General features: G+C 38.8%; 1 protein-coding gene across 1 annotated transcript in view; it reads right to left on the bottom strand.

Annotated features, from left to right (window-relative positions):
* The window catches only part of LRRC63 (leucine rich repeat containing 63), a 57,475-nt gene that overhangs the window by 14,472 nt on the left and 19,007 nt on the right, over positions 1–23,996 (bottom strand). Inside the window, exons 5-8 of the mRNA XM_017343483.4 lie at positions 20,326–20,483; positions 6,792–6,890; positions 4,459–4,595; positions 264–347 (exon numbers count right to left, since the gene is read on the bottom strand). Of these exons, the coding sequence (XP_017198972.1) occupies positions 264–347; positions 4,459–4,595; positions 6,792–6,890; positions 20,326–20,483 (478 nt within the window). The remainder of the gene's footprint in view (positions 1–263; positions 348–4,458; positions 4,596–6,791; positions 6,891–20,325; positions 20,484–23,996) is intronic.

Genomic DNA, 23,996 nt, shown 5'->3' with positions numbered 1-23,996 from the left:
ACGAAATGAGTAAGAGCCACAGGAGCAGATGGTACAAGGGATGAAAGGAGCTTGTCATTCTGCTAAGTGGTCATCCGCAGTGCCCTCCAAGTAATGTCTGAAGATGTTATTCCTTACAAATGCTGCACACCAATTACTAAATTACATTTTTAGTGAACTCCATGATTCACATATTATATTTTATGGCTATTAAGTAAATGAAAGGACTCAATTTTGTCCCTCACAATCTAAACCAAAAATATCTTCAGGGGCTTGCAAAATACCTGAGTCTGTGGATTTCGTTTGGAATAAAGGTAAATTCATTGTAGGAAACATCAAGTTCCTCAAGATGAAACAAGGAAAATAACCTTAAAAATGAAGAGAAAATTAATTATAAAAATGATTTTATATTTGTAATAAATGCAAAGAATACTTAAAGAGGTAATACTATAGAGAAGCTATGCTTTTTTAATATCTTGAAATGTATATAAATTTCATTTTATGATATATAGTATAATTACCATGAAAGTTCGTAAAAATTAGTCATCTAGCCATTAAGACTGGCTTGAGATGTTTGAAGTGGATAAAGTCCCTCTTTTTTAAAAAAATATTCATTTTCTTTATTTGAAAGGCAAGTTACAGGGCAGGGGGGGTGTCTTCCATCTCTTGGTTTACTCCACAAACTGCTGCAAAGTCTGCAGCTGGGCCAGGCAAAATCCAAGAGCGAGGAGCTTTTTACAGGTCTCCCACATAGGTGCAAGGGCCCAAAAAATTAGGCCATCTTCCACTGCTTCCCCAGGCCCCTTAGCAGGGAGCAGGATTGAAAGTGGAATATTCTGGGCTTGAACCAGTCTCCATGTGGAATGCCAGCGCCACAGGCAGAGGCTTTTCCAGCTAGGCCACGAGGCTGGTCCCAAACACAGTCCCATGTAGAAAAATGCACCTGAAAAAATGCTAATATCATTTAGATATTTTTCTCTTGGTTACTGTATTAGTTTTCTAGGCCTATATAACAAAGTATCTCTAAAATAATGGAAATTTATTCTTTCCCAGTTCAGGAGTCCCGATACCAGTCACTGGATTCAGTGTGACCTCATCATTAGGGTCACCCTAATCCAGTATGACCTCATATTAATTTAGCTAATTATATCTTCAAAGAAGATGGCACATAAAAGAAAACATACATTTCCTCCTATGACCTCCAAAACTGCCTGGGATATGGTCTCCATCAAATTCTTGAGCTTCACTTATGGTCATCTCATTGGACCTGGCCATGTTGTGCTTCTGTCAGCCTTCTGTCAGCCTTCTGTCAGCTTCTGTCAGTCCAAACTCTTACCTGCCTTCCACAGGTTCTTTGCACTGCATGAACATTTTCCCCTATTCTTCACCTACACTAATAGTTTGTACCGAAATGCCTTTTCTTCACACATGGCTTTCTTACTGACTCAATTTAATTCATATTTCCTCTGCAACTTTATTATGATTTTCAGTTAGAATGTTTTATATTTATTTTGGTATTTGTTAAAATTTTTGTATCCTGGGTCCAGAATAGTGGCATACTGGATTAGACCACCCATTGCAATGCTGGCATCCAATATGGGTGCCAGTTTGAGTCCCAGATTCTCTATTTCTGATCCAGCTCCCTGTTAATGTGCCTGGCTTACACCCTACACCTACACCCACATGGGAGACCCAGTGAAGCTAATGGTTTCAGCCTAGCGCAGCCTGGCTTTTGTGGTCATTTGGGGAGTGAACCAGTTGATGGAAGAACTCTCTTTGCCTCTCCTTCTCTCTCTTTCTGTAACTATGCCTTTCAAATAAATAAATCCTCAAAAAAATCCGTATCCTGCCCTGGATTCAGAACCCCATAAGGAAAAATCCCAACCTAAGTCTTCCAGCAAAGCCTAGTACTTAGGAAATACTCAATAAACATATTTTATATGACCAAATTACTTGACTCTAGCTAAAAATCTGGGTGTCATGTTGACTGGCTAGGCTGAAGTGAGGAGCCTTCCTTGGCACATCAGCAGAGAACTGGATCAGAAGTGGAGCAGCTGGGACTCGAACTGGCACCTATATGGGATGCCAGCAATGCAGGTTGCAGCTTTACCTGCTATGCCACAGCACCAGCCCCCATTTTTCATTCTTGACTTCAAGATTATATCAGTCTTCCTTGGGAATGCATGTTGGTCAATCCTATGTTCAATTAAAAATATAGTGCTTTATTTCAGAAATGCTGATAATTTTGAAAAATAAATCCTTAGAATCTTTTGATTGTAACCAATAGTTCATACTAATTTGCACAATCTCTAAGTAATGAACATAATGTTGACCCTTTAGTTATGTTAATTTTTTAGTTTGATCATTTTTACATTTTGTTTAAATGGTAGTTATGATTATTTAAAGTATGTAATTATGGTTATAGATTATCTAGTATGAATTCATGTTTAGGTACTGCATATGTAGCTATATATGTACATATACATATTTCTGTGTATATTATGTAGTTGTGTATTGTACATATGTATAATTAAAGATATGTGTGTATATACAGATTGATATAACTATGCATGAGAGGTCTTCAAAAATTTTTTGGAAAACACACATTATGGACAACTCTATGCATGTGTTTAAAAAAATTATGTTATTTATTTGCAATGCATAGTGACAGAGAGGGAGAAATAAAGAAAAAAAAAAACCTTTCATCCATTGGTCTATTCCCCAAATAGCCACAATGGCTAGGGCTGGACCAGGCAAAGGCCTGGAGCCCAGACCTCCTTCTGGGTCTCACATGGGTGGTAGGGGACCAAGTATTTGGGCGATTTGTTGCTGCTTTTCCAGGTGTATTAGCAGGTGCCTTAGCAGGGAGCCAGATGGGAAGTGCAGGGACCAGAACTCAAACCAGCAATTCAATATGGGATGTTGGCACGGCAAGTGGCAGCAACCCTGGATTTTAAAATTTTTTGTATCAAATAAAATTACCTTTGAATTCCATATTTCCATGAACTTTTTGAAGTATCTCACATATTACCTCTGTAAGGGCCTAGAACCAATGATATTGCAATAGCAATGACACCCAATAGCAATAACACCCAGATCTTGGCCTTTAAATACCATTTCCCAGGGATCACCACTTTGGCACAGTGAGTTAAGTTGCTGTCTACAGCGCTGGCATTCCATATGGGCACCATTTTGAGACCTGGCTGCTTCACTTCCAATCCAGCTCCCTGTCAATGTGTTTGGAAAAGCAGCAGAAGACGGCACCAGTACTTGCAACCCTCTTGGCTCCTGGCTTTGGCCTGGCCCAGCCTCATTGTGGCCTTTTGGGGAGTGAACCAGCAGATGGAAATTTTCTCTATCTGTCTGTCCTCTCTCTCTCTATACTCTGACTCTCAAATACATAAATAAATCTTCAAAACAAAAAACTCCACCATTTTCCAATAAAAATAAATAAAGTTTTCTTAGTGAAATGGCTATGTGAGTAGTATTGGTGCAGAAAAAATAAAATTTATGCTATTATGGAAAAATATAAATAAGTCAAACTGAAGTAAAATACTCATAATTCAGCATTCTTACTTATTTAGTGTATATTTGTTCTTTTTATATATGCTTTGTGTAACGTGTGATGTGTATATATATTTTATGCAGAAATTGTATACTATTTTATACAATGTCTTAAATAACTCAGTATGTGGAATGTGAATGCCCAATTCGTTGGATAATTAATTATAAACAGTGCTGGAAGAACATCTTCATAAATTAATTTTGATGCACTTCCATAATCACCAAGAGAATCTCCTTTTTCAAAATATTATTTAACTATTTATAAGTCCTCATCCCTTTGTTTTTAACTCACATTCAATTAGTTAAAATATAATTAAAATAAGTATCATGCTTTGGCATTTGGTTAAGGTTTGGTTTAAATTTTTCATTAGGAGTTAAATAATTATTAGTTCACATGTAAGAAGAAATCCATTTCTTATATCCCAACACTCCTACCAGGGTGGAAAGGATCGTAGATACTCGAATGGGCAATCTCCTTAGTTTATAAACTAAAATACTGAGAACAAGAACAGTTAAATTATTTTCTGCAGAGCAAGTAAGTAATTACCATCAACTTAAGTCAGAGGTCTAGATTTCCTAATTGAAATTTCGTTGCTTTTCTTCCAATATGAAAAAGGCTACGTAATGTATGCAGAGCTCACACCCAGAAGTGCTTCAGAAGATTTGTGTTCACTTCATACCTACTCAGATAACAGGTTTCTTGGTATGTATTCACTAGACTCATGTTAATTGCCATCTATATAGCTGGTGAGTATATTTTTAATGCCACAATAAGAAAAGAAAAAGCTAATTAAAACAGAATAAGAATTACTAAATAGCCAAAACTCTGCCAGGTGCTTTTAAAATGAAATGGATCCCTTTCTAAATTATGAACTCTATTTTCTGTTTGTTAAAATTCTAGACTATCAACCTTACCCATGTGGAAGATTGCTAATCAAATTAAAGGAAATGCAGAAAATTCTAAGGAATTTAAGTTGTTTGATTTCAGAAGGAATTTCTTTGATGGGATTATTTCTCAATTTCAGTACTTGTAAATTTTTAAGGCAGAATACCTGGAGAACATAAAAGAGAAACTAACATGAGTAGAATGATAAAGTATGCAAACCCCTACTCATTACATTTTATAAACTCTGAACTAATGTAGAGAATCAATATAGCAACATTAACTGATTATATTATATATCTCAATAAACAACTTTGGTAAAAACCTCGAAACCAAGTGACCAGCATTAAATGTGTGTGATAAGGTGAGATAACTCAAGTACTTTACACCAATACCCTTGGCTCAGGAGTAATCCTTTTTTGATATAACTGTTATTCAGTCTTCATCCATATATGTTTCAGACTTAACAAAAAACAATTATTATTATTATATATGACTTTATGTCTTTTAGAGAAGCTGAGAGAAGAAAGGACAGCGAGAATGTGTCCATAGCATTTGTTATACTAACCTTCTTCTTTAATATTGCTGCTGCTACATTCTCTTGCCCTAAACTATTTTATCAGACTCCATGCTTTGCCTGATTGCACAGCTTGACTTTTACATGAAATTAGTCTTCTATGATGGGACATACTTAAGATGGAAAGCAGGGAGGGCACTGTGGTGCAGCAGGTTAAGGCCATCTCTTGGAGTGCATCTCCCATACCAGAAAGCCCAGAATGAATCTCACCTCTGCTTCCAATCCAGCTTCCTGCTTGGGAAGCAGTAGATGATGGCCCAAGTGCTTGAGTCCCAAAAACCCATGCTACAGACCCTTTGGAGTTCCTATTCCCTGATGTTATCCTGGGCCGGCCCTAGCTACTGCGGCATTTGGAAGATATTTCTTTCTTTCTCTCTCTCTCTCTCTCTCTCTATCTCTATCTCTCTCTCTCTCTCTCTCTCTCCTTTTGTGTCATTCTGCCTCTCATGCCTTTACATCATGCTAACAACTGAACATCATTAGCCAACCCTTCTATGCCTGGATATTGCCATCCTCATTGACACATTTTATTTATAGTTATGCAACATAGGTCTGCACCTTAATGTCAAATTTCACAGATTTCACTTTATTTCTTAGATCTAAATAGTTCCTTTGTATTTACACATTATCTCTGTCTACTTAGAAGAAAGATTAAATTAGTGTGAAGAATTAAGATCTCTTGGGAATTCCTGTCAATTTTTCAAGTTACTAAAACTGGTTTTAAGCATTTCTTCCTGGTACTGAAAAAAAAATTATACGGAAAGTATGGAAAATATATCTTTTCAATACTGCATGTTCGAAAATAGGAATAAGGACAACTCACTAAAATCAATCAACTAAAAGCCAACACTCTGGAAATCAATTCAAAAAACAACCAATAATCCAGTGACTAATGAAGCACAACCAGACAGAGAGGACATAATATACCCTAAATATTCATAATGGCTAATGTATTTAAAATGACACTAAACTAGTTCTAATATCTACTTGTTCCTGATCCATTTTATTAAATAGAATATCCTTTTAGCATATGGCATATGACAATGAAAACTTGTTTCAATATTATCTGATCACTAACTTTAAAGTTTCTGATTAGTACATAGAAGTCTTACTTAGGTTTTGTTCAGTTAGAACACATTATTTAAAATACATTGTACAATTATTAGAACATGTTTGAGAGACTGACTATAACACTGTAACATGTCTCTGAGGATTATATCATGCATGGTCCTATGAAAGAACTACTATACTTTTCATACTTCTTTTTTTTTTTTTTTTTTTTTTTTTTTTTTTTTTTGACAGGCAGAGTGGACAGTGAGAGAGAGAGACAGAGAGAAAGGTCTTCCTTTGCCGTTGGTTCACCCTCCAATGGCCGCCGCGGCCGGCGCGCTGCGGCCGGCGCACCGCGCCGATCCGGTGGCAGGAGCCAGGAGCCAGGTGCTTCTCCTGGTCTCCCATGGGGTGCAGGGCCCAAGCACCTGGGCCATCCTCCACTGCACTCCCTGGCCACAGCAGAGGGCTGGCCTGGAAGAGGGGCAACCGGGACAGAATCCGGCGCCCCGACCGGGACTAGAACCCGGTGTGCCGGCGCCGCTAGGCGGAGGATTAGCCTAGTGAGCCGCGGCGCCGGCCAACTTTTCATACTTCTGAAATAGCTTTTTTTGAATGCAATCCAAAACCATATTTACTTAATAATAACTTTAGGGTTTCATAAGATACCTATTTTATTATGATTATTATCCACAATAACAAGTATAGTAATATATATGGTAATAAAAATGGACTTACTTCTGTGGGAAAGTGATAGAGATCATTAAATGATAAATTAAGGTATATCAATTGGAAGGCCAAACATGTCAAGTCTGGACAATTCAAGAGAAAAAAGCCCTAAAATAAAGTGACAAGAGCAAGAGAGAAGATGTTAATCATTAACAATGCACAAAATATTTTATATGAGTGGAAAAAAGGAGTATACAATGTGAATAAAATATTTGATATGATACACTAGCAAGCCTATATCCATTTTCCACTCTTTTTTTATCCTGTCATAATACTTTCTTAAGTAACAAATAAATTAGAAACACTACTAAATATTTATGTATGGGGTGAGTATAGTGTTATATACATGACTGTTTTATTTCAATCAATAACAAGCAAATATTTATTGAGTACCCACTACATGCTGAAATATAAGTAATTTAGTCTGTTTTATATTATCTCTTCTGTTCATTTTTTATGTCTATACTTCTATTTCTCTATTATTTATTTATTTATTAATCTAATATTTTCCTAAAATTTCATGTTAAATACATCAGTTTCTGATTGAGAGAAATGTATGCATTGCTACGGACTGAATGATTGTGTTCCCTCCAAGTTCATATGTTAAAGTTGTAATCTATTTGGAAATAAGACTTTGAGAGGTGCTTAGGTATAAATGAGACTACCAGGGACCCCATAATGGAATTAGTGTTCTCCTAAGAACAGAAAGTGACTCTCTACCTTTGCCATCTGATGACTCAGCAAGAAGGTAGCCATCTGGCAGGAAAATGCTTACCAGGAACTTAACTGATTTCCACTTTGATCTCAGCCTGCAAAACTGAGAAATAAATGTTTGTTGAGAGAGAGATGGGCCAAGCCAATGCTAGCATCCAGGAACTCCATCTGGGTCTCCCACATGGGTGACTGGGACTCAGCCACTTGAGTCATCATCACCTATTATCTCCTAGGATTGCATTAGCAGCCTACAAAGGTGTGCATTAGCAGGAAACTGGAATGGAAAGCAGAGCCAGGACCCAAACTCAGGTACCAATAGGAGATGCAAGTGTCCCAAGCAGCACTCTAATTGGTGCTCCAAATTCCAAGCCATGCTTTTTTGAAAATAACAACATCAACAAAAACTTTATTAGAGAGAAAGGGAGGGCATGCCCCCATTAGCTGATTTATTCTTCAAATGCCCTCAATAACCCAGACTGAGCCAGGCTAAAACCAGAAGCTGGGAACTCAATCTGGGTTCCCCACGTGGGTAGCAGGGACTCTATCATTTTATCCATTTCCACTGCTTCTCAGGGTCAACATTAGCAGGAATCTGGAGTCAGAATTGGAACCAAGACTTAAACCTAGGTATTCTGCTATGGGATGTGCAACCTAGCCGGTATCTTAACCACTAACCCCAATGGCCACACCATGCTGACTGCTTATCATCAGCTGTCTGGTAACACTTCCTCCAGAGAGGTCTTCCCTGACAGTGTATCATAAAAAGCAACTTTTCAAACCAGTGCCCCGTCTGTACCTTCCACTGTTTCTTCACAGTTCTTATCACCACAAGAAATACTACACATAAGTGTCTACGTATGTACGTATGTATGTATGTGTGATCTTACCCCACCAACGTATAAGTTCCATGAAGTAGGCATTTTGTTTGTCTTGCTCACTGGTACATCATGAAACTAGGTTGTCACTGGTACACAGTATTGTGTGTTCTTAATAAGTAGAACAGACTTAGAGTGTGTCCAGGGCTGCGTGTTGCCTCAGGGAGTCCCAAAGCAGTGGGTATACCACAAGGCCCACCCCACTGTAGTGCCCAGGGAGCTACCTTTTCCATCACGTCATAAAACCTGTTTTCTGTTGCTGCCATGGAAAGTTGTGAAGAACTAAATAGTATAAGGAATGTGGGGGCTTTCCTAGTCCCTTGAATTGCACTAACAACCTCTTAGCATTTATATACCGAGTCTGTATTATATTAATTTTGTTTATATAAATTCTGTACCTTTAATAAGTCCCTGATATAGATCAGGATTTATAATTTTTAATTCTTTCCTATCACCCACTGTGCCCCACACTGAGCTCAGGTTTCTACTCTGGAATCTTACTGGAGTCTAATATTGTTGGAAGAATACTAATAACCATCCAGTTCTGGCCTTTTTTTGATGGGAGACTTTTAATGAATGCTTCAATCTCATTACTTGTTATGGGTCTGTTTAGATTTTCTATAACTTCTTGATTTAGAAAATCTTAGTATGTTATATGTATCCAGGAATTTATCCACTTCTTCAAGGTTTTCTAATTTTGTATGTAGTTGTTCTCAGTAGTTTCTTATGATACTTTGTATTTCTATGATGTTGGTTGTAATGTCTACTTTTTCAACTCTAATTTTATGTATGTGAGTTTTTCCTCTTTTTTTGTTAGTTTGACTACAGGTTTTTCTATTTCATTTATCTTCTAAAAAAACTAGCTTTGTGTTTTGTTGATCTTTCATATATTTTGTTTCAACTTCATTTATTTCTGCTCCAATATTATTTCTTCCTGCCTGCTAAGTTGGGGTTTGGTTTACTCTCATTTTTATATGTCCTTAAGATGCATCATTAGATTCATTGTGTGAGATCTAACGTAAGCACTTATTGCTATAAGCTTCCCTCTTAATACTGCTTTGGCTTTATCCCATGGATTTTTTTTTAATTTTAACTTTTATTTAATAAATATAAATTTCCAAAGTACAGCTTTTGGATTACATCAGTTTCCCCCCCCCCCCATAACTTCCCTCCCACCCACAACCCTCCCATCTCCTGCTCCCTCTCCCATTCCATTCACATCAAGATTCATTTAATTCTCTTTATATACAGAAGATCAATTTAATAAATATATATTAAGATTTCAACAGTTTGCACCCACACAGAAACACAAAATGTAAAGTACTATTTGAGTATTAGTTATAGCATTAATTCACGTTGTACAACCCATTAAGAACATAGATCCTACATGGGGAGTAAGTGCACATTGACTCCTGTTGTTGACTTAACAATTGACACTCTTGTTTATGGTGTCAGTAATCACCCTAGGCTCTTGTCATGAGTTGCCAAGGCTATGGAAGCCTTTTGAGTTCACCAGCTCTGATCTTATTTAGACAAGGTCATAGTCAAAGTGGAAGTTCTCTCCTCCCTTCAGAGAAAGGTACCTCCTTCTTTGATGACCTGTTCTTTCCACGGGGGTCCCACTCATTTAGGTCATTTTTTTTTTTGCCAGAGTGTCTTGGCTTTCCATGCCTAAAATACTCTCATGGGCTCTTAAGCCAGATCCGAATGCCTTAAGGGCTGATTCTGAGGCCAGAGTGCTGTTTATATCCCATAGATTTTGATGCAATGCAGAAAGACTTTGATTTCCTTTTTAATTTCTTCGATGACCCACTTGTCATTCTGTAGCATATTGTTTAATTTCCATTTAATTTTAAATGCTCTATTGTTCTTGTTGGTGATTTCTAAGTTTTATTCTTTTGCAGTCTGAGAAGATACATTTTATGATTTCAATCATTTTTAATTTATTGAGATTTGACTCATGGCTCAATATATTGTCTATCCTAGAGAATGTCCTATATGTTGATTAGAAGAATGTGTTTTCTGTAGCTATTGGGTGAAATGTTTTTTAAATGTCTGTTAGGTCCATTTGCTCAATAGTATGATTCAGCTCCAAAGTCTCTTTGTTGATTTTTTGTCTGGATGATCTATCTGTCCATTGATGGCAGTGGGTTGTTGAATTCCCCTCTACTATTGGAGTCTATCTCTCCTTTTAGGTCTAATAGTATTCGCTTTACATATCTGGGTGGTCTTATATTGGGTGCATATATATTTATGATTGTTATATATTCTTACTGAATTAATCAATATATCAATTGATCAATTTATCAATATCAAATGTCTGTCTTTGTCTCTTTTTATAGTTTTTCAGTTAAAGCCTGTCGCTCCCCCTCTTCATGGAGGAATGACACAGGACCCTGCGCTGTTCTTTTGTCTGCTCGGCCCTCCCCGGGTTTGCTGCTGGTTCTTCCCGGGTTGGCTACCGTCCCTTCCACCTCCGTGGAAGGGCGGTTCCCCCTGCCACATTCCCCACTTCCGCGGGGGAGCGGTACACCACCAGCCGGCTCTCTCGGGGGCTGCACAGGTGTTCCTTCAGATAGATGTTCCCCTTAGATGTTCCTGGTGCATGTTGTCTCTCTCCTCCTTTATAGTCCTCTTCCGCCAATCCCAACTCGGCTGCCCACACGCCGAGTACGCTGCTCTCCTCCAATCAGGAGCAGGATCAGCTCCTGGAGGTCATCACTCAAGTTGGCAAGAGACAGCTGCGTAGAAGCTGTTTTCTCCTCTCCCAGCGCCATATTGTGGGAGAGCAGATGCATAGAATAAGTCTTAATTCCAGTAACTTAGTCTAGTCCGAGTTGCTCCCCACAAAGCCTGTTTTATGTAACCTGAGTATAGACACTTCTGTTCATGTTTGGTTTCCATTTGCCTGGTATATATTTTCCTAGCCCTTCACTTTCAGTCTATGTGTATATTTATTTGTGAAGTGAGTTTCTTGTAGGCAACATAAAGTTAGATCTTGTTTTTTTTTATACATTCATTCAACCTAAATTTTTTGGCTGGGGAATTTAATCCAGTTACTTTCAAAGTTAGCATTGACAAGCCAGTGCCACGGCTCAATAGGCTAATCCTCTGCCTGCGGCGCCGGCTGTCGCTCCCTGTCTTCGTGGAGGAACAACACAGGACCCTGCGCTGTTCTTTCATCTTCTCGGCCCTCCCCGGGTTTGCTGCTGGTTCTTCCCGGGTTGGCTACCGTCCCTTCCACCTCCGTGGAAGGGCGGTTCCCCCTGCCACATTCCCCACTTCCGCGGGGGAGCGGTACACCACCAGCCGGCTCTCTCGGGGGCTGCACAGGTGTTCCTTCAGATAGATGTTCCCCTTAGATGTTCCTGGTGCATGTTGTCTCTCTCCTCCTTTATAGTCCTCTTCCGCCAATCCCAACCAGCTGCCCACATGCCGAGTACGCTGCTCTCCTCCAATCAGGAGCAGGATCAGCTCCTGGAGGTCATCACTCAAGTTGGCAAGAGGCAGCTGCGTAGAAGCTGTTTTCTCCTCTCCCAGCGCCATATTGTGGGAGAGCAGATGCATAGAATAAGTCTTAATTCCAATAACTTAGTCTAGTCCGAGTTGCTCCCAGTTGCTCCCCACAGCCGGCACCCTGGGTTCTAGTCCTGGTCGGGGTGCCAGATTCTGTCCTGGTTGCTCCTCTTCCAGTCCAGCTCTCTGCTATGGCCCGGGAGTGCAGTGGAGGATGGCCCAAGTTCTTGGGCCCTGCACCTGCATGGTAGACCAGGAGAAGCACCTGGCTCCTGGCTTTGGATGGGCGCAGCGCACCGGCCGCAGTGGCCATTGGCGGGTGAACCAATGAAAAAGGAAGACCTTTCTCTCTGTCTCTCTCTCTCACTGTCCACTCTGCCCGTCAAAACAACAACAACAACAACAACAAAACTTAGCATTGACAGATAAGAACTAACACCTGTCACTTTGTTGGTTGGTTATTGATTGTACCTGCTCTGTCAGTGAATTTGATAGCGCTATGTGTTTTCATGTTTACTTCCAATGTAGAACTCCCTTCAGAATTTCTTGTAAGGCTGGTCTAGTTTAGTGAATTCTCCAAGTTTTGCTTATCAGGGAAATAATTTCTTCTTCACTTCTAAAGAACAGCTTTTCTGGATATACTATTCTTGGTTGGAAGTTCTTTTTTTTTTTTTTCTTTAAAGACCTTAAATAAACATTCCAATCACTCTGGCTTGTAGGGTTTCTGCTAAGAAGTGTTCTTTGGTCTAATTGGTTTTCTTTTATATGTAACCTGATGCTTTTCTCTTACTCTCTTTAAGATTCTCTCTTTGTCCTTAACTCTTGCCAATTTGACTACAGTGTGCCTTGGAGAAATCATTTTTGGTTGAGTCTGTGTGGGATCCTTTGAGCTTCCTCTATCTGACACCTGTGTCTCTTTCAAGACTTTCGAGTTTTCAACTACTATTTCATTTAATAGGTTCTCAGTGCCTGTTTCCTTCTCTTCTTCTTCAGGGATCCCCATAATATGAAGAATTGGTTGCTTAAAATTGTAGGCTTTCTTCATTCTTAATTATGTTCTCCTCATTTTTGTCTGATTGGTTATTTCAAAAGTCTTGTCCTCCAGATCAGAAATTCTTTCCTCCACTCAGTCTATTCTGCTGTTACAGCACTCAATCATATTTTAATTTTTTATTTTAAATTATTTTAATTAGCTTTTAAGAGAGTCAAAGTAATTGCAGATACAATTATAAGAGCATAATGATAGTCTCTCCCTTCTTCCCTTTCTCCCTCCCACTTTCCTTCCTTCTTCCTTTCTCTGTCTTTTTATTTCATTGATTGAAGTTCTCATCTCCGAAACTTGTTTAGTTCTTTTTAATGATTTCTATCTCCTTAGAGAATGTCGCATTCACGTCACCTATTGTTTTCCTCATTTATTTAATCTGTCTACTTGTATTCTCTTGCATCACACTGAGTTTCCTTACAATTATTATTTTGAATTCCATTTCTGGCATTTCATAGATTTCCTTCAGATCAGGAATTTTTTCTGGAGAACTATTTTGCTGTTATGGAGATGTCATGCTAACTTATTTCATCATATTTCCTGTGTCCCTACGTTGATGTCTCTGCATCTGGTGTAATAGTTCCACCTTCTTTTTGTTGAAAAAAAGTTTGGTTTAGATGGAATGCAGGGCATCACTGAGCTTGTTGCTTTGGGTTTGGTTCTCGGTGAGCCCAGGAGTGCAACCTCTGAGCAGTTTCTTTTGCTTTAATCAATGTCAGCTCTGTCTATAAGTGAGACAGTGGGACAAGGCTGCTACAGTTCATAAGGATAGAAGTGTGACTTGAGGGGAATGTGAGCTCCCTAGGGTTTGTATCTTCAGTTTCCACAGAGCTGAATGTCAGTTACACTAGGGATTGTGATAGCCAGGGACTTATTCTTAGTGCTGAGGGACACAAAGGGAGATGCCCCCTTGTCCCACTGGCAAGCCTAAGTGATGCTGGGGTTTTGGACACCGATAGCTATGGCTCTAGGAATATGCGATGTGGATGGGACCTTCATCAGGTCATACAGGAAGAATGAAACTGGTCTTAGGGCTCCTAACACCGAAAACCCTAATTCCAGGACTAGGGGATGTGAACTGAACCATGCTCCTCTCCTCCAGGCTCTGGTAGCAGCATAACTGTGCTGCCTGCTGAGTCAGAGCAGGCTTCCGCCAGGACTCCACCGTACTCCTCTGAGACAGGCACTTTCGGGGGTGGGGTGGGGAGGAAGGCAATGTGACTTCCCTTCTTGGAGCAGAGTAGCCGCCCACAGCCCAGTCAGCTCTCCAGGCTGGACTTGAAGTCACTGTAGGGACTGTAGAATTCTCTCAGTTAAAGCTGCCAGCGGTGAGGTGACATAATGACCTCATCTTACCTTGTCTTAGGAAGATGGTATTTGCCAGACAGATGTGTGGATGCAAAGTTGGCTGGCAGTTCAGGCACAAGCATGTCTCTTTCCTCACTGACCCACAAGGGTCTCTCTTCTGTCCTGTCACTTCTCTACTGAAAATTCCGTCAGTCAGCTCCACGGGAATGTGGTTCTTTCTGTTCTCCTGTTAGCTTTCTGTGGCTGAAGTCAGTGCAGTTTCTTGCTATTCAGCCATCTTGGATCTCCCATTGGGATACCACTAAACAAGCAAATTTTCTTTTTCTTTATTTTTAAGATTTATTTATATGTAAGGAAAAGTCTCTCTCTCTCTCTCTCTCTCACTCACACACACACACACACACACACACACGGAGTAGGGGGAGAGAATGATAGAGATTTTCTTCTGGTTCACTCTCCAAATGCCCACAATAGCCTGATCCGAGCCAGGCCAAAGCCAGGATCCAGGAACTCCATCCTGGTTTTCCACATGAGTGAGAGGGGCCCAACCACTTGGGCCATCTTCTGCTATCTTCCCAGTTGCATAAGTTGGAAATTGGACTAGAAAAAAAATTCCAAATTGTGAGAAACCATAAAAGAGAAAAAAGGAGTAATGGTATAGAAAACCTCTTCAATGAAATTGTAGATGAAAAGTTTCTTACTTTGGAGAAACATGTGGCCATCCCAGCACAGTACAGGAGGCTCATAGGAACATCTCAGTCCCAGTACAGGAGGCTCATAGGAACATGGACCATAACTGATCCTTACTATTACACATTAAAGCCAACCTCTCAAAAGTATAATACAAAGATAGAACCTCTAACCTACAGGAGAAAAAGCACCAAGTCAAATTAAAGGAAACCCCAATAGAATAACAGCAGAGTGTCAATAGAAAATTTATGGGCCAGGAGGGAATGGAATGAAAATAATATGCAAACCCAGAACTTTATCTTCAAATCTATGTTTCACAAATGAAGGAGAAATAAAGGAAAACAAAAATTGGAAGAATTTATTACCACCAGACAAGTTTTACAAAGGATGAATAAAGAAGTCCTATAAGATGGCCGGCGCTGTGGCTCAATAGGCTAATCCTCCACCTTGCGGTGCCGGCACACCAGGTTCTAGTCCTGGTCAGGGCACCGGATTCTGTCCCGGTTGCCCCTCTTCCAGGCCAGCTCTCTGCTGTGGCCCAGGAGTGCAGTAGAGGATGGCCCAAGTTCTTGGACCCTGCACCCGCATGGTAGACCAGGAGAAGCACCTGGCTCCTGGCTTCGGATCAGCGCGGTGCACCGGCTGCAGCGCGCTGGCCGCAGCGGCCATTGGAGGGTGAACCAACAGTAAAAGAAGACCTTTCTCTCTGTCTCTCTCTCTCACTGTCCACTCTGCCTGTCCAAAAAAAAAAAAAAATCCTATAAGAAAGAAACTGAGAAAGTTAACTACCATCATGAAAACATATAAAAGTATAAAATTTACTAGAAAAACAACAATAAATATTAAAATATAAGGGTTTTTAAAAATGACACGTCTGTCATTACTCATCAACAATAACTTTGAATGTAAATGGACTAAATTCCCCAATTGGAAGGTACAGACTGGGATTAGCACTGTGGTGTGGCAAGTTAAGCCTGTACTTTTAACACCAGCATCCCATATCAGACCACAGGTTAAAGCCCCAGCTCCTCTGCGAAGGCACTAGGGCTGGCAGCAGAAGACTAGCTGAGTATTTGGGCACTTGCCACCCAGGTGGGAAACCAGGATGGAGTTCCTGGCTCCTGGCTTCAGCATGGCCCTGTCCATAGCCATTTGGGAAGTAGCCATTTGGATAGTAAAGCAGTGAGTAGAAGATATCTTACTCTCTCCCCCTTTCTCTCTGTCCCTCACTCTCTCCGTCATTGTGCCTTTAAAACTGAAAAATACTTTTTAAAAAAGATTTATTTATTCCGAAAGGCAGAGTGACAGAGAGAGGAGAGACAGAGAAAGAGACCTTCCACCAACCGATAGCCAAATAGCCACAACGTCTGGCGTGTGGCCAGGCCTAAGCCATGAGCCTGAAACACCATCTGTGTCTACCAAGTAGAGGGGCCCGAGGACTTTAGTTAATTTCTGCCTTTCTGGTGGCATTGGCAGGGAACTGGATAGGAAGTGGAGCAGGTAGGATTGAACTGGTATTCACATGGGATGCCAACCCCTAAAAAAAAATAGATGCATGGTTTTAAACTGAATGCATAAAAATAAGACAGCAATATTCTGTCTATAAGAAACTCATATCACTAGTAAAGACAAATAGACTAAAATGAAAGCATGGAAGAAGATATTCCTTGCTAATGGAAAAAAAGTGAAGAGTGGTAGCTCTACTTACATTAGACAAAACAGATTTTAGAAAAAAAATGTTTTCATGGATTTATAGCCAATATATAGAGTATAAAAAATGTAATGTACATGAATGAAATTGACATCTTGAGATTTTACTATTGTTTATAATCCTTGTCTATACTTCTGCAGGACTGTGGTTTTTCTACTTTCTACTTGTTGAATTCTTTATTTAGTGGAGAATTAATTCTATAATTATAAAGTAAATTTGAATTATGTTATCACAAAAATTAAAAGAAAAAAAATGAATGCAGAGGAAAGATGGAAGGAGGAAGAGTGGGATATATTATTACATGCTTAAAGTTGTATATATTGAATACTTGAAATCTGTTCTCTTTATATATATAAATAAATAGAAAAAAGAAAAACATTGTAAAAGAGACAAAGAAAATTATTAACTATATAATTTTCAAGGGACCTATTTCACAAGAAGATATGATGATAGTAGATGCAAATACACAACATGCTACAGCACCCAATTTTTTAAAACAAATATTATTTGTTCTAAAAGGAAAGATAAACCCTAATAGATTAATAGGGAGAGACTTCAACATCCCACTTTCATCAACAATCAGGTCACTCAAACAAAAAAAAAAATCAACAAACAGCAGAGTTAAGCTACATTATAGATGAAATAGATGTAACAGAAACTATAGAACATTCCATACAACACATGCAGAATACATATTCTTTTCACCTAATATTCTCTAGGATATACCATATTATTGGGCTTCAAAATAAGTGTATAAAATAAATGTAAAATAAATAAATGTAAAAATCAGAATCATATCATGCATCTTTTTATCATAATAGAATAAAATTAGAAATCACAACAAATTATACAAATACATGGATAACCAACATTATACTTCCAAATGAAGAATAAGTCATTTAAGACACCAAAGTTTAATTTAAAACTTCTATGAAACCAATAAATGTGGAAACAACATATAAAAATGTATGGGCTATGACAAAAGCAGTACTAAGAGGAAAGTTTATAGTAATAAATATGTGTACCTTCCTCCAAAAAAATCAAGGACCTGGAAATAAGATCAAACCAAGCCCAAAATTAGTAGATAGAAAGAATTAACAAAGATTAGAGTAGAAATAAATGATATAAAAACTAAGAAAACATTACAAAGGATGAATTAAATGAAGAGTTGGTTCATTGAAAAGATAAACCTTTGAAAAACTAAAGATAAACCTTTAGGTAGACTAAGTAAAAAGGAGAGAAATCTCAAATAAATAAAATCAGAAGTGACAAAGGGCATATCACAAAGATTCCATAAAAATACAAAGAATCATTAGTGACTATTATGTATAACTATGGGTCAACAATTGAAAAACCTAGAAGAAATGGATTAATTCTATGAGAGTAGCATTGCCTTGATCCCCAAACCAAACAAGCCCATAATAGCAACAACCAAACTAGAGGTAAAAATTCTCAATAAAATACTAGCAAATCAAATCTAACAATACATAAAAAACACACACACCCTGATCAAGTGTAATGCATAGGAATGAAATTGACATTTTGACATTCTATGATGGTTTACAGCCCTTGACTTGCCTGTTGAGGAACAGTAGTTTTTTTTTTTTTTCCCTTCATACTATTTAGTGTAATTTTTATGTAGTGTAGGGTTAATCTTATGAGTATAAAGTTAACTGAAAATTGATCTTTGTAAAACATCAGAGAAGGAGGAAGAAGAAGGGTAGGAGGGTAGGCAGGAGGGAGGATAGGGTGGGAAGAATCACTACTTTTGTATACATGACATGCTTGAAGTTTGTATAACAAATAAAATGTTAAAAAAATAAAATCAAACAAACAAACAAAACCACCAATGTGAAGGAACTCTATAGTGGAAATTACAAACCACTAATAATAAAAGACAATACACAAGACACAGAAAATGGAGGTACCTTCCATGTTTATCAGTTGGAAGAATTCATACTATTAAAATGTCCATAGTATTCAAAACAATTTACATGTTCAATATAATCCCCATCAAAATGCCAATGATATTCTTCACAGAACTAGAAAAAAAATTCTAAAGTTCATATGAAAGCACAGAGAACCACAAATAGCCACAATAATCCTGAAGGAAAAGGAGATATCACAAGACTGTATTTCAAGACTTACTATTAAGCTATTATAACATAACCAAAATTGTGCTGGATTAAAAACAGACACATAAACCAATGGAACAGAATACAGATTTCAGAATTGAATTCATGCATCTGTCATCAACTTATCTTTGACAAAGATGACAACAATAAACGGAAAAAGAATAGCCTCTTAAATCAATGACGTTGGGAAAACTGAATATCCATATGCAGAAGATTGAAGCAAGACCCTTCTCACCTCTAACAACCTTAACAAAAATAACTCAAAATGGATTAAAAATATAAATATAAGAACCGGAATTATGAAACTATCAGAAGAAAGTATAGAGGAAACACTTCAAGACATCAATATAGGCGATGCCCAAAACACAGGTGATAAAAGCAAAAAGAGATAAATGGGATTATAACAAACTAAGGAACTTCTGCACAGCAAAGAAAACAATCAACAGAGTGCAGAGAGAACCAACAGAATATTTCCAAATTATTCATTTGAGAAAGGATCAATGGCAAAAATATATAAGGATTTCAAAAACTCAACAACAAAGAAATGAATACTCCAATTAAGAAATGGGCAAAGGGGTCCAGCTTTGTGGCACAATAGGTCAAGCACAGCCCATTTTGGAGTGCTTGATCTAATCCTGGTTGCTCCACTTCTGATCTAGCTTCCTGTTAATGCATCTGAAAAGGTAGTGGATAATGGCCCAAGTGTGTGAGCCCCTTCCACACATGTAAGAAACTAGGATGAAGTTTCTAGCTCCTGGCTTTGGTCTAGCCCAGACCTACCTGTTTTGGCCATTTGGGGAGTGAACCAATGGATGGAAGATCTCTCTTCGTCTTTTTCTCTTCCTCTCTATGTCACTCTGCCTTACAGATAAATTAAAAAATCTTAAAAAAAAAAAACATAGGTAAAATATCTGAATAGATATTTCTTGAAAGAAGAAATACAGAAGATTCCAAGAGGTAAAATAGTGACAGGGCGGTCTGCTCTAGGCTATTAGAAAATAGTGGAAAAAAAGTGGAGAAAGTGCCTTCTCAGGGGAGAGTTGAAGGGAAAACAGCAGTGGAGATTCTGAGGGAGGAGGAGAGATGCTGTGGATCTGTGTGGAAGGTGCAGACGCACAGCAAAGAGCACAGCCACGACACACAACGCCAGCAGCTGAGAGCCGGAGAAAGCGCCAGCTCTGGAGAGCAAGGTGAGATAAGACTGCAGTGGCCGGTGCCACCGCTGATATAGCCGGAGAGACAGCCTAGCAGACTACACTGTCTTTGAGTCTGGCCCAGAGCCCTGAGGTTAACAGGGTGCCCACTCACTCAGAGAAAAAGAAAAGGGGCACTTCTCTCTCTCCCCTTTCCCTACCACCACTTAATTGGTGGACTTCAGGAAAACTGGGACAGATAGGTTTAGAGATGTAATTTGAATGTGCTCCTGAGAAATTTCTATTGCAACAGGAAAGGCTCTTTCAGTATCATGGAAATTTGCCTAATTTGGGAAATCTAAAGCAAAAAAATAATTGATAATACATCAGGATAATGTAAGTAAAACTATCCAGCATACCTTAAGATTAAGTGCATTTCTTCCATATAGTTGACAGTTCATTATGGCCAAATCAGTCATAGCTGCCAATGTTTCATATCGTGTTGCTGCAATAGTCTTAAAACCTTCACCATGTAAAGTAAGTACCTCTGATTTTTCTTCTTCAATTGTAACAGGAACTAAATAAATAAAACAAAGCATGAAACTTATATGTCATTATTTAGAGTAAAAATGTGAAGGTATTTATGCTATGGTAAGATTAAGGTTACCTACACTCTTCTAGAAAGTATTCTCCACAAGCTCCGCCCACTGAATCGCAGCTGGTTCTGTCTGCCGATCTGGGTGTTATTTGTTTGTTGTAAAATATTAGATAGCACAATTATCTTTCAAAAAGAGAACAATATGCTCCTAGATTTCTACTTGTATGATTTAGATTCCTTCAGTCTTAGTGTTTTTGTACTGTATGTAAAACTTTTTAAAATTTTACTATGTATTATGTAAATAACTTCTTTGCTCTCAAAATTAATTAAGGACATCATATAAACATAACTCCAAGGGGTAGCTTCACGTTTCCCCTCACATCATCTTATGCATGGCTCAAATGTCTTATATAATTAAACTCTTCCCTTAGTGTATAGATCTCACAAAGGAAATGGAAGACAGAAAACGAACAACTCAGGAGTTACCCAAGCAGAGAGGATCTAAATTTAAATTTACTTTTTATGATGACTCTTGTGAGTTGCACCTTCCACCACAAATGGTCTATGCAAGTACACATCAAGTGCAGCAGGAAAATATTTTGAAATGTTATGAAATATGCATTCCCAGCCATTCTCGATGTATTACTTGCAGAAACATATTTCTACAGTCTCAGTAATTCTTAAATTGCTTCAATGAGAGGAAACAGTGCATCCTACAACAACAAAAAAATTACATTTGGGTCTTAATTTCTAACATAGACCCTCCATGCCCATTTAAGATCAACAGATGTGAAAGTTAACTTCAGAATAAAGAAAGATGTAGAAGGTGATACAGAGAGGAAGGGGATGGAGCAAGATGGAAAGGGGAATGAATTAAGATCGAAGTCTGTGGCCAGCTCTGGGTTCACCTACCTGTAGGGTCTAAGCCCAACCAGTTGCTTTTTCAATAAAGCGAGGGAGATAGAGTAGCACAGATGGTTAGAAATTCCCTTCTACATCTCTGAAAGTTCCAAGTGCCCTTACAGATACCTGCAACTTTCCAAGGAGGGAACCATCAGAGCAGAAGAAACTCAATAAAGCAGAAACAGCACCAAAACTTGTTTAGGCTCCTGACATGCAGGAGTGCCACAAGTTAATTAATGCCAGAGATATTGACAAAGAACTACTGGGAAGGACAGCGGCTAACAAAGTCCTATCTTTAGAGCATTCTGCCATGTATAATCTATTAAACATAGCTATTGAGTAAATTTGTTATATTATCTTTTTGCTGTTCTAGAGTTTTGCTCAACTGTTATTTTAAAAACAAAAACCAGTTCTCCGCTGAAATTCTCCAGGTTTTCTTAATTTTCTTGAACACAGTCATCACAGTCACTTTAAACTCCCTCCTTAAAATGCTACTATCTGAATCAATCATGGGGCTGTATCTATTGTCTATTTCTTTCAAACATTTTTACCCTGTATCTTAGGACGCTTTGTGAATTTTTAATTTGAAGCTGGAGTTCATGGATGGACAATGCTAAAGGATCTGGATAATGTTATCTCTAACAAGTGTTAGCTGTTCTTTGTTTAAGCAAAAGCGCCACTTTGGTTTGTCAAGGATTGGTTTTGACCTTCTTTAGGGATAGTCTATTTTAGCTTAGTTCTTTTCAGAAAATATCATTCCTATTCCTTAGTGATGGGTTCTCTGGGTCTTCAACTGAAAACTCTATTTGGTTATAAAAACCTTTATACTTTGACAGAGCTGGTACTCCAATTTCTGTCTCATGTGTAGCTGAAAAAAAAATCTGTCCTCAATTCCTTAGTTTCTCCGCCAATGATTCTGCTGTTTCGGAGTCTTATCCTGTATGTGCACAACTTGGAAATCAGCCGAAACCCTTAAGGAGTTTGTAGACAGCTTTTTAAGACTGATTCTCCTTCGATTCTTTCCTTTTTAAGATTTTTGCTCTTTACGTCCCAGTGCTATTGGCAGCTCTGAAGTCTGAATGCTATCTTCCCCATCAGCTACACTACTCCTTTCTTTCTTTTTTTTTTTTTTATCTTTTATTTAATGAATATAAATTTCCAAAGTACGACTCATGGGTTACAATGGCTTCCCCCCCATACCGTCCCTCCCACCCACAACCCTCCCCTTTCCCACTCCCTCTCCCCTTCCATTCACATCAAGATTCATTTTCGATTATCTTAATATACAGAAGATCAGCTTAGTCTACCTTAAGTAAGGATTTCAACAGTTTGCTCCCGCACAGAAACATAAAGTGAAAAATAATAGATGATTTTTTTTAAATGATGATGAAATCAGATCAGACCTATTGTCATGTTTAATCCCAGTGAGAGTCAAGTTGGGAATTGATAATTTCTTTTTTTTTACACTACTCCTTTCTATAGTGCAAGCCACAAACGCCCCAGGCAAAAGCCAAGGCAAAGGCAGAGAACTAACCGGAGGATTTCCCTTTCTGCAGGGACCGTGGCCATTCAGGTCATGTGTGCGTGGTTGATTTTCCAATGCCTTAAATAGCAGTTTTATATCTTTCTGGCAGGTTTAATAGTTGATTGTGGTAGGAAAATTTGTCCAATACAAGCTAATCAATCATGGACAGAACCAGAAGTTATCACATTACTTTTTTTTTTTTTTTTTTTTTTTTTTTTTTTTTTTGACAGGCAGAGTGGACAGTGAGAGAGAGAGACAGAGAGGAAGGTCTTCCTTTTCAGTTGGTTCACCCCCCAGTGGCTGCTGCGGCCGGCGTGCTGCTGCTGGCGCACCGCGCTGATCCAAAGGCAGGAGCCAGGTACTTCTCCTGGTCTCCCATGTGGGTGCAGAGCCCAAGGACTTGGGCCATCCTCCACTGCACTCCTGGGCCACAGCAGAGAGCTGGACTGGAAGAGGAGCAACCGGGACAGAATCCGGCGCCCTCACCAGGACTAGAACTCCGGGGGTGGGGTGCCAGCACCACAGGCGGAGGATTAGCCTAGTGAGCTGCTTGAAATCTGTGCCTGATAATCCTAAAACTGAATTCTCCTGTGGGTATGTTTATACTGCTCACTATTTCTGAGAGTTTTCATTCATTTTTTCTCCTTGTGTACCTGGTGGTTGTAAAGTATTTACTGCAGACTATATTTGTGAGACTGTCTGTAGAGATAATGTGAAGTCGAGGATGGGATATTATTTCTTCAAAGATGGTATTTTATTTCTGCTTGGTAAGTAAGGCCAAAGCACTGGAAACGATTCCTTACACACGGCAAGTCATTCACCCATTATTCCATGTTATCTGCCCCACCCAGATTAAGAATACACTGGTTTTCATCTTCCCAGTATCAGTACAATATATGGTTTATAGTCACTTCTTAAAAATAGCTGCTGCATTGGCATTTAGCCTTGTGGTAACACGCCTGTTAAGATGCCAGCATCCTACATCATGGTACCTGGGTTTGATTCTGGGGCCTAGCTTCAAACTTCAGCTTCTACTATGCAGACCTTTGGAAGTAGCTGTAATG

The sequence above is a fragment of the Oryctolagus cuniculus genome, chromosome 9 (genome assembly GCF_051225735.1).
Source record: "Oryctolagus cuniculus isolate XC-2025 breed Fujian yellow rabbit chromosome 9, ASM5122573v1, whole genome shotgun sequence".
In the NCBI taxonomy this organism is placed as follows: domain Eukaryota; kingdom Metazoa; phylum Chordata; class Mammalia; order Lagomorpha; family Leporidae; genus Oryctolagus; species Oryctolagus cuniculus.
Note: the sequence above shows the minus strand (reverse complement) of the source record. Positions and strands in the feature narration are given on the sequence as shown.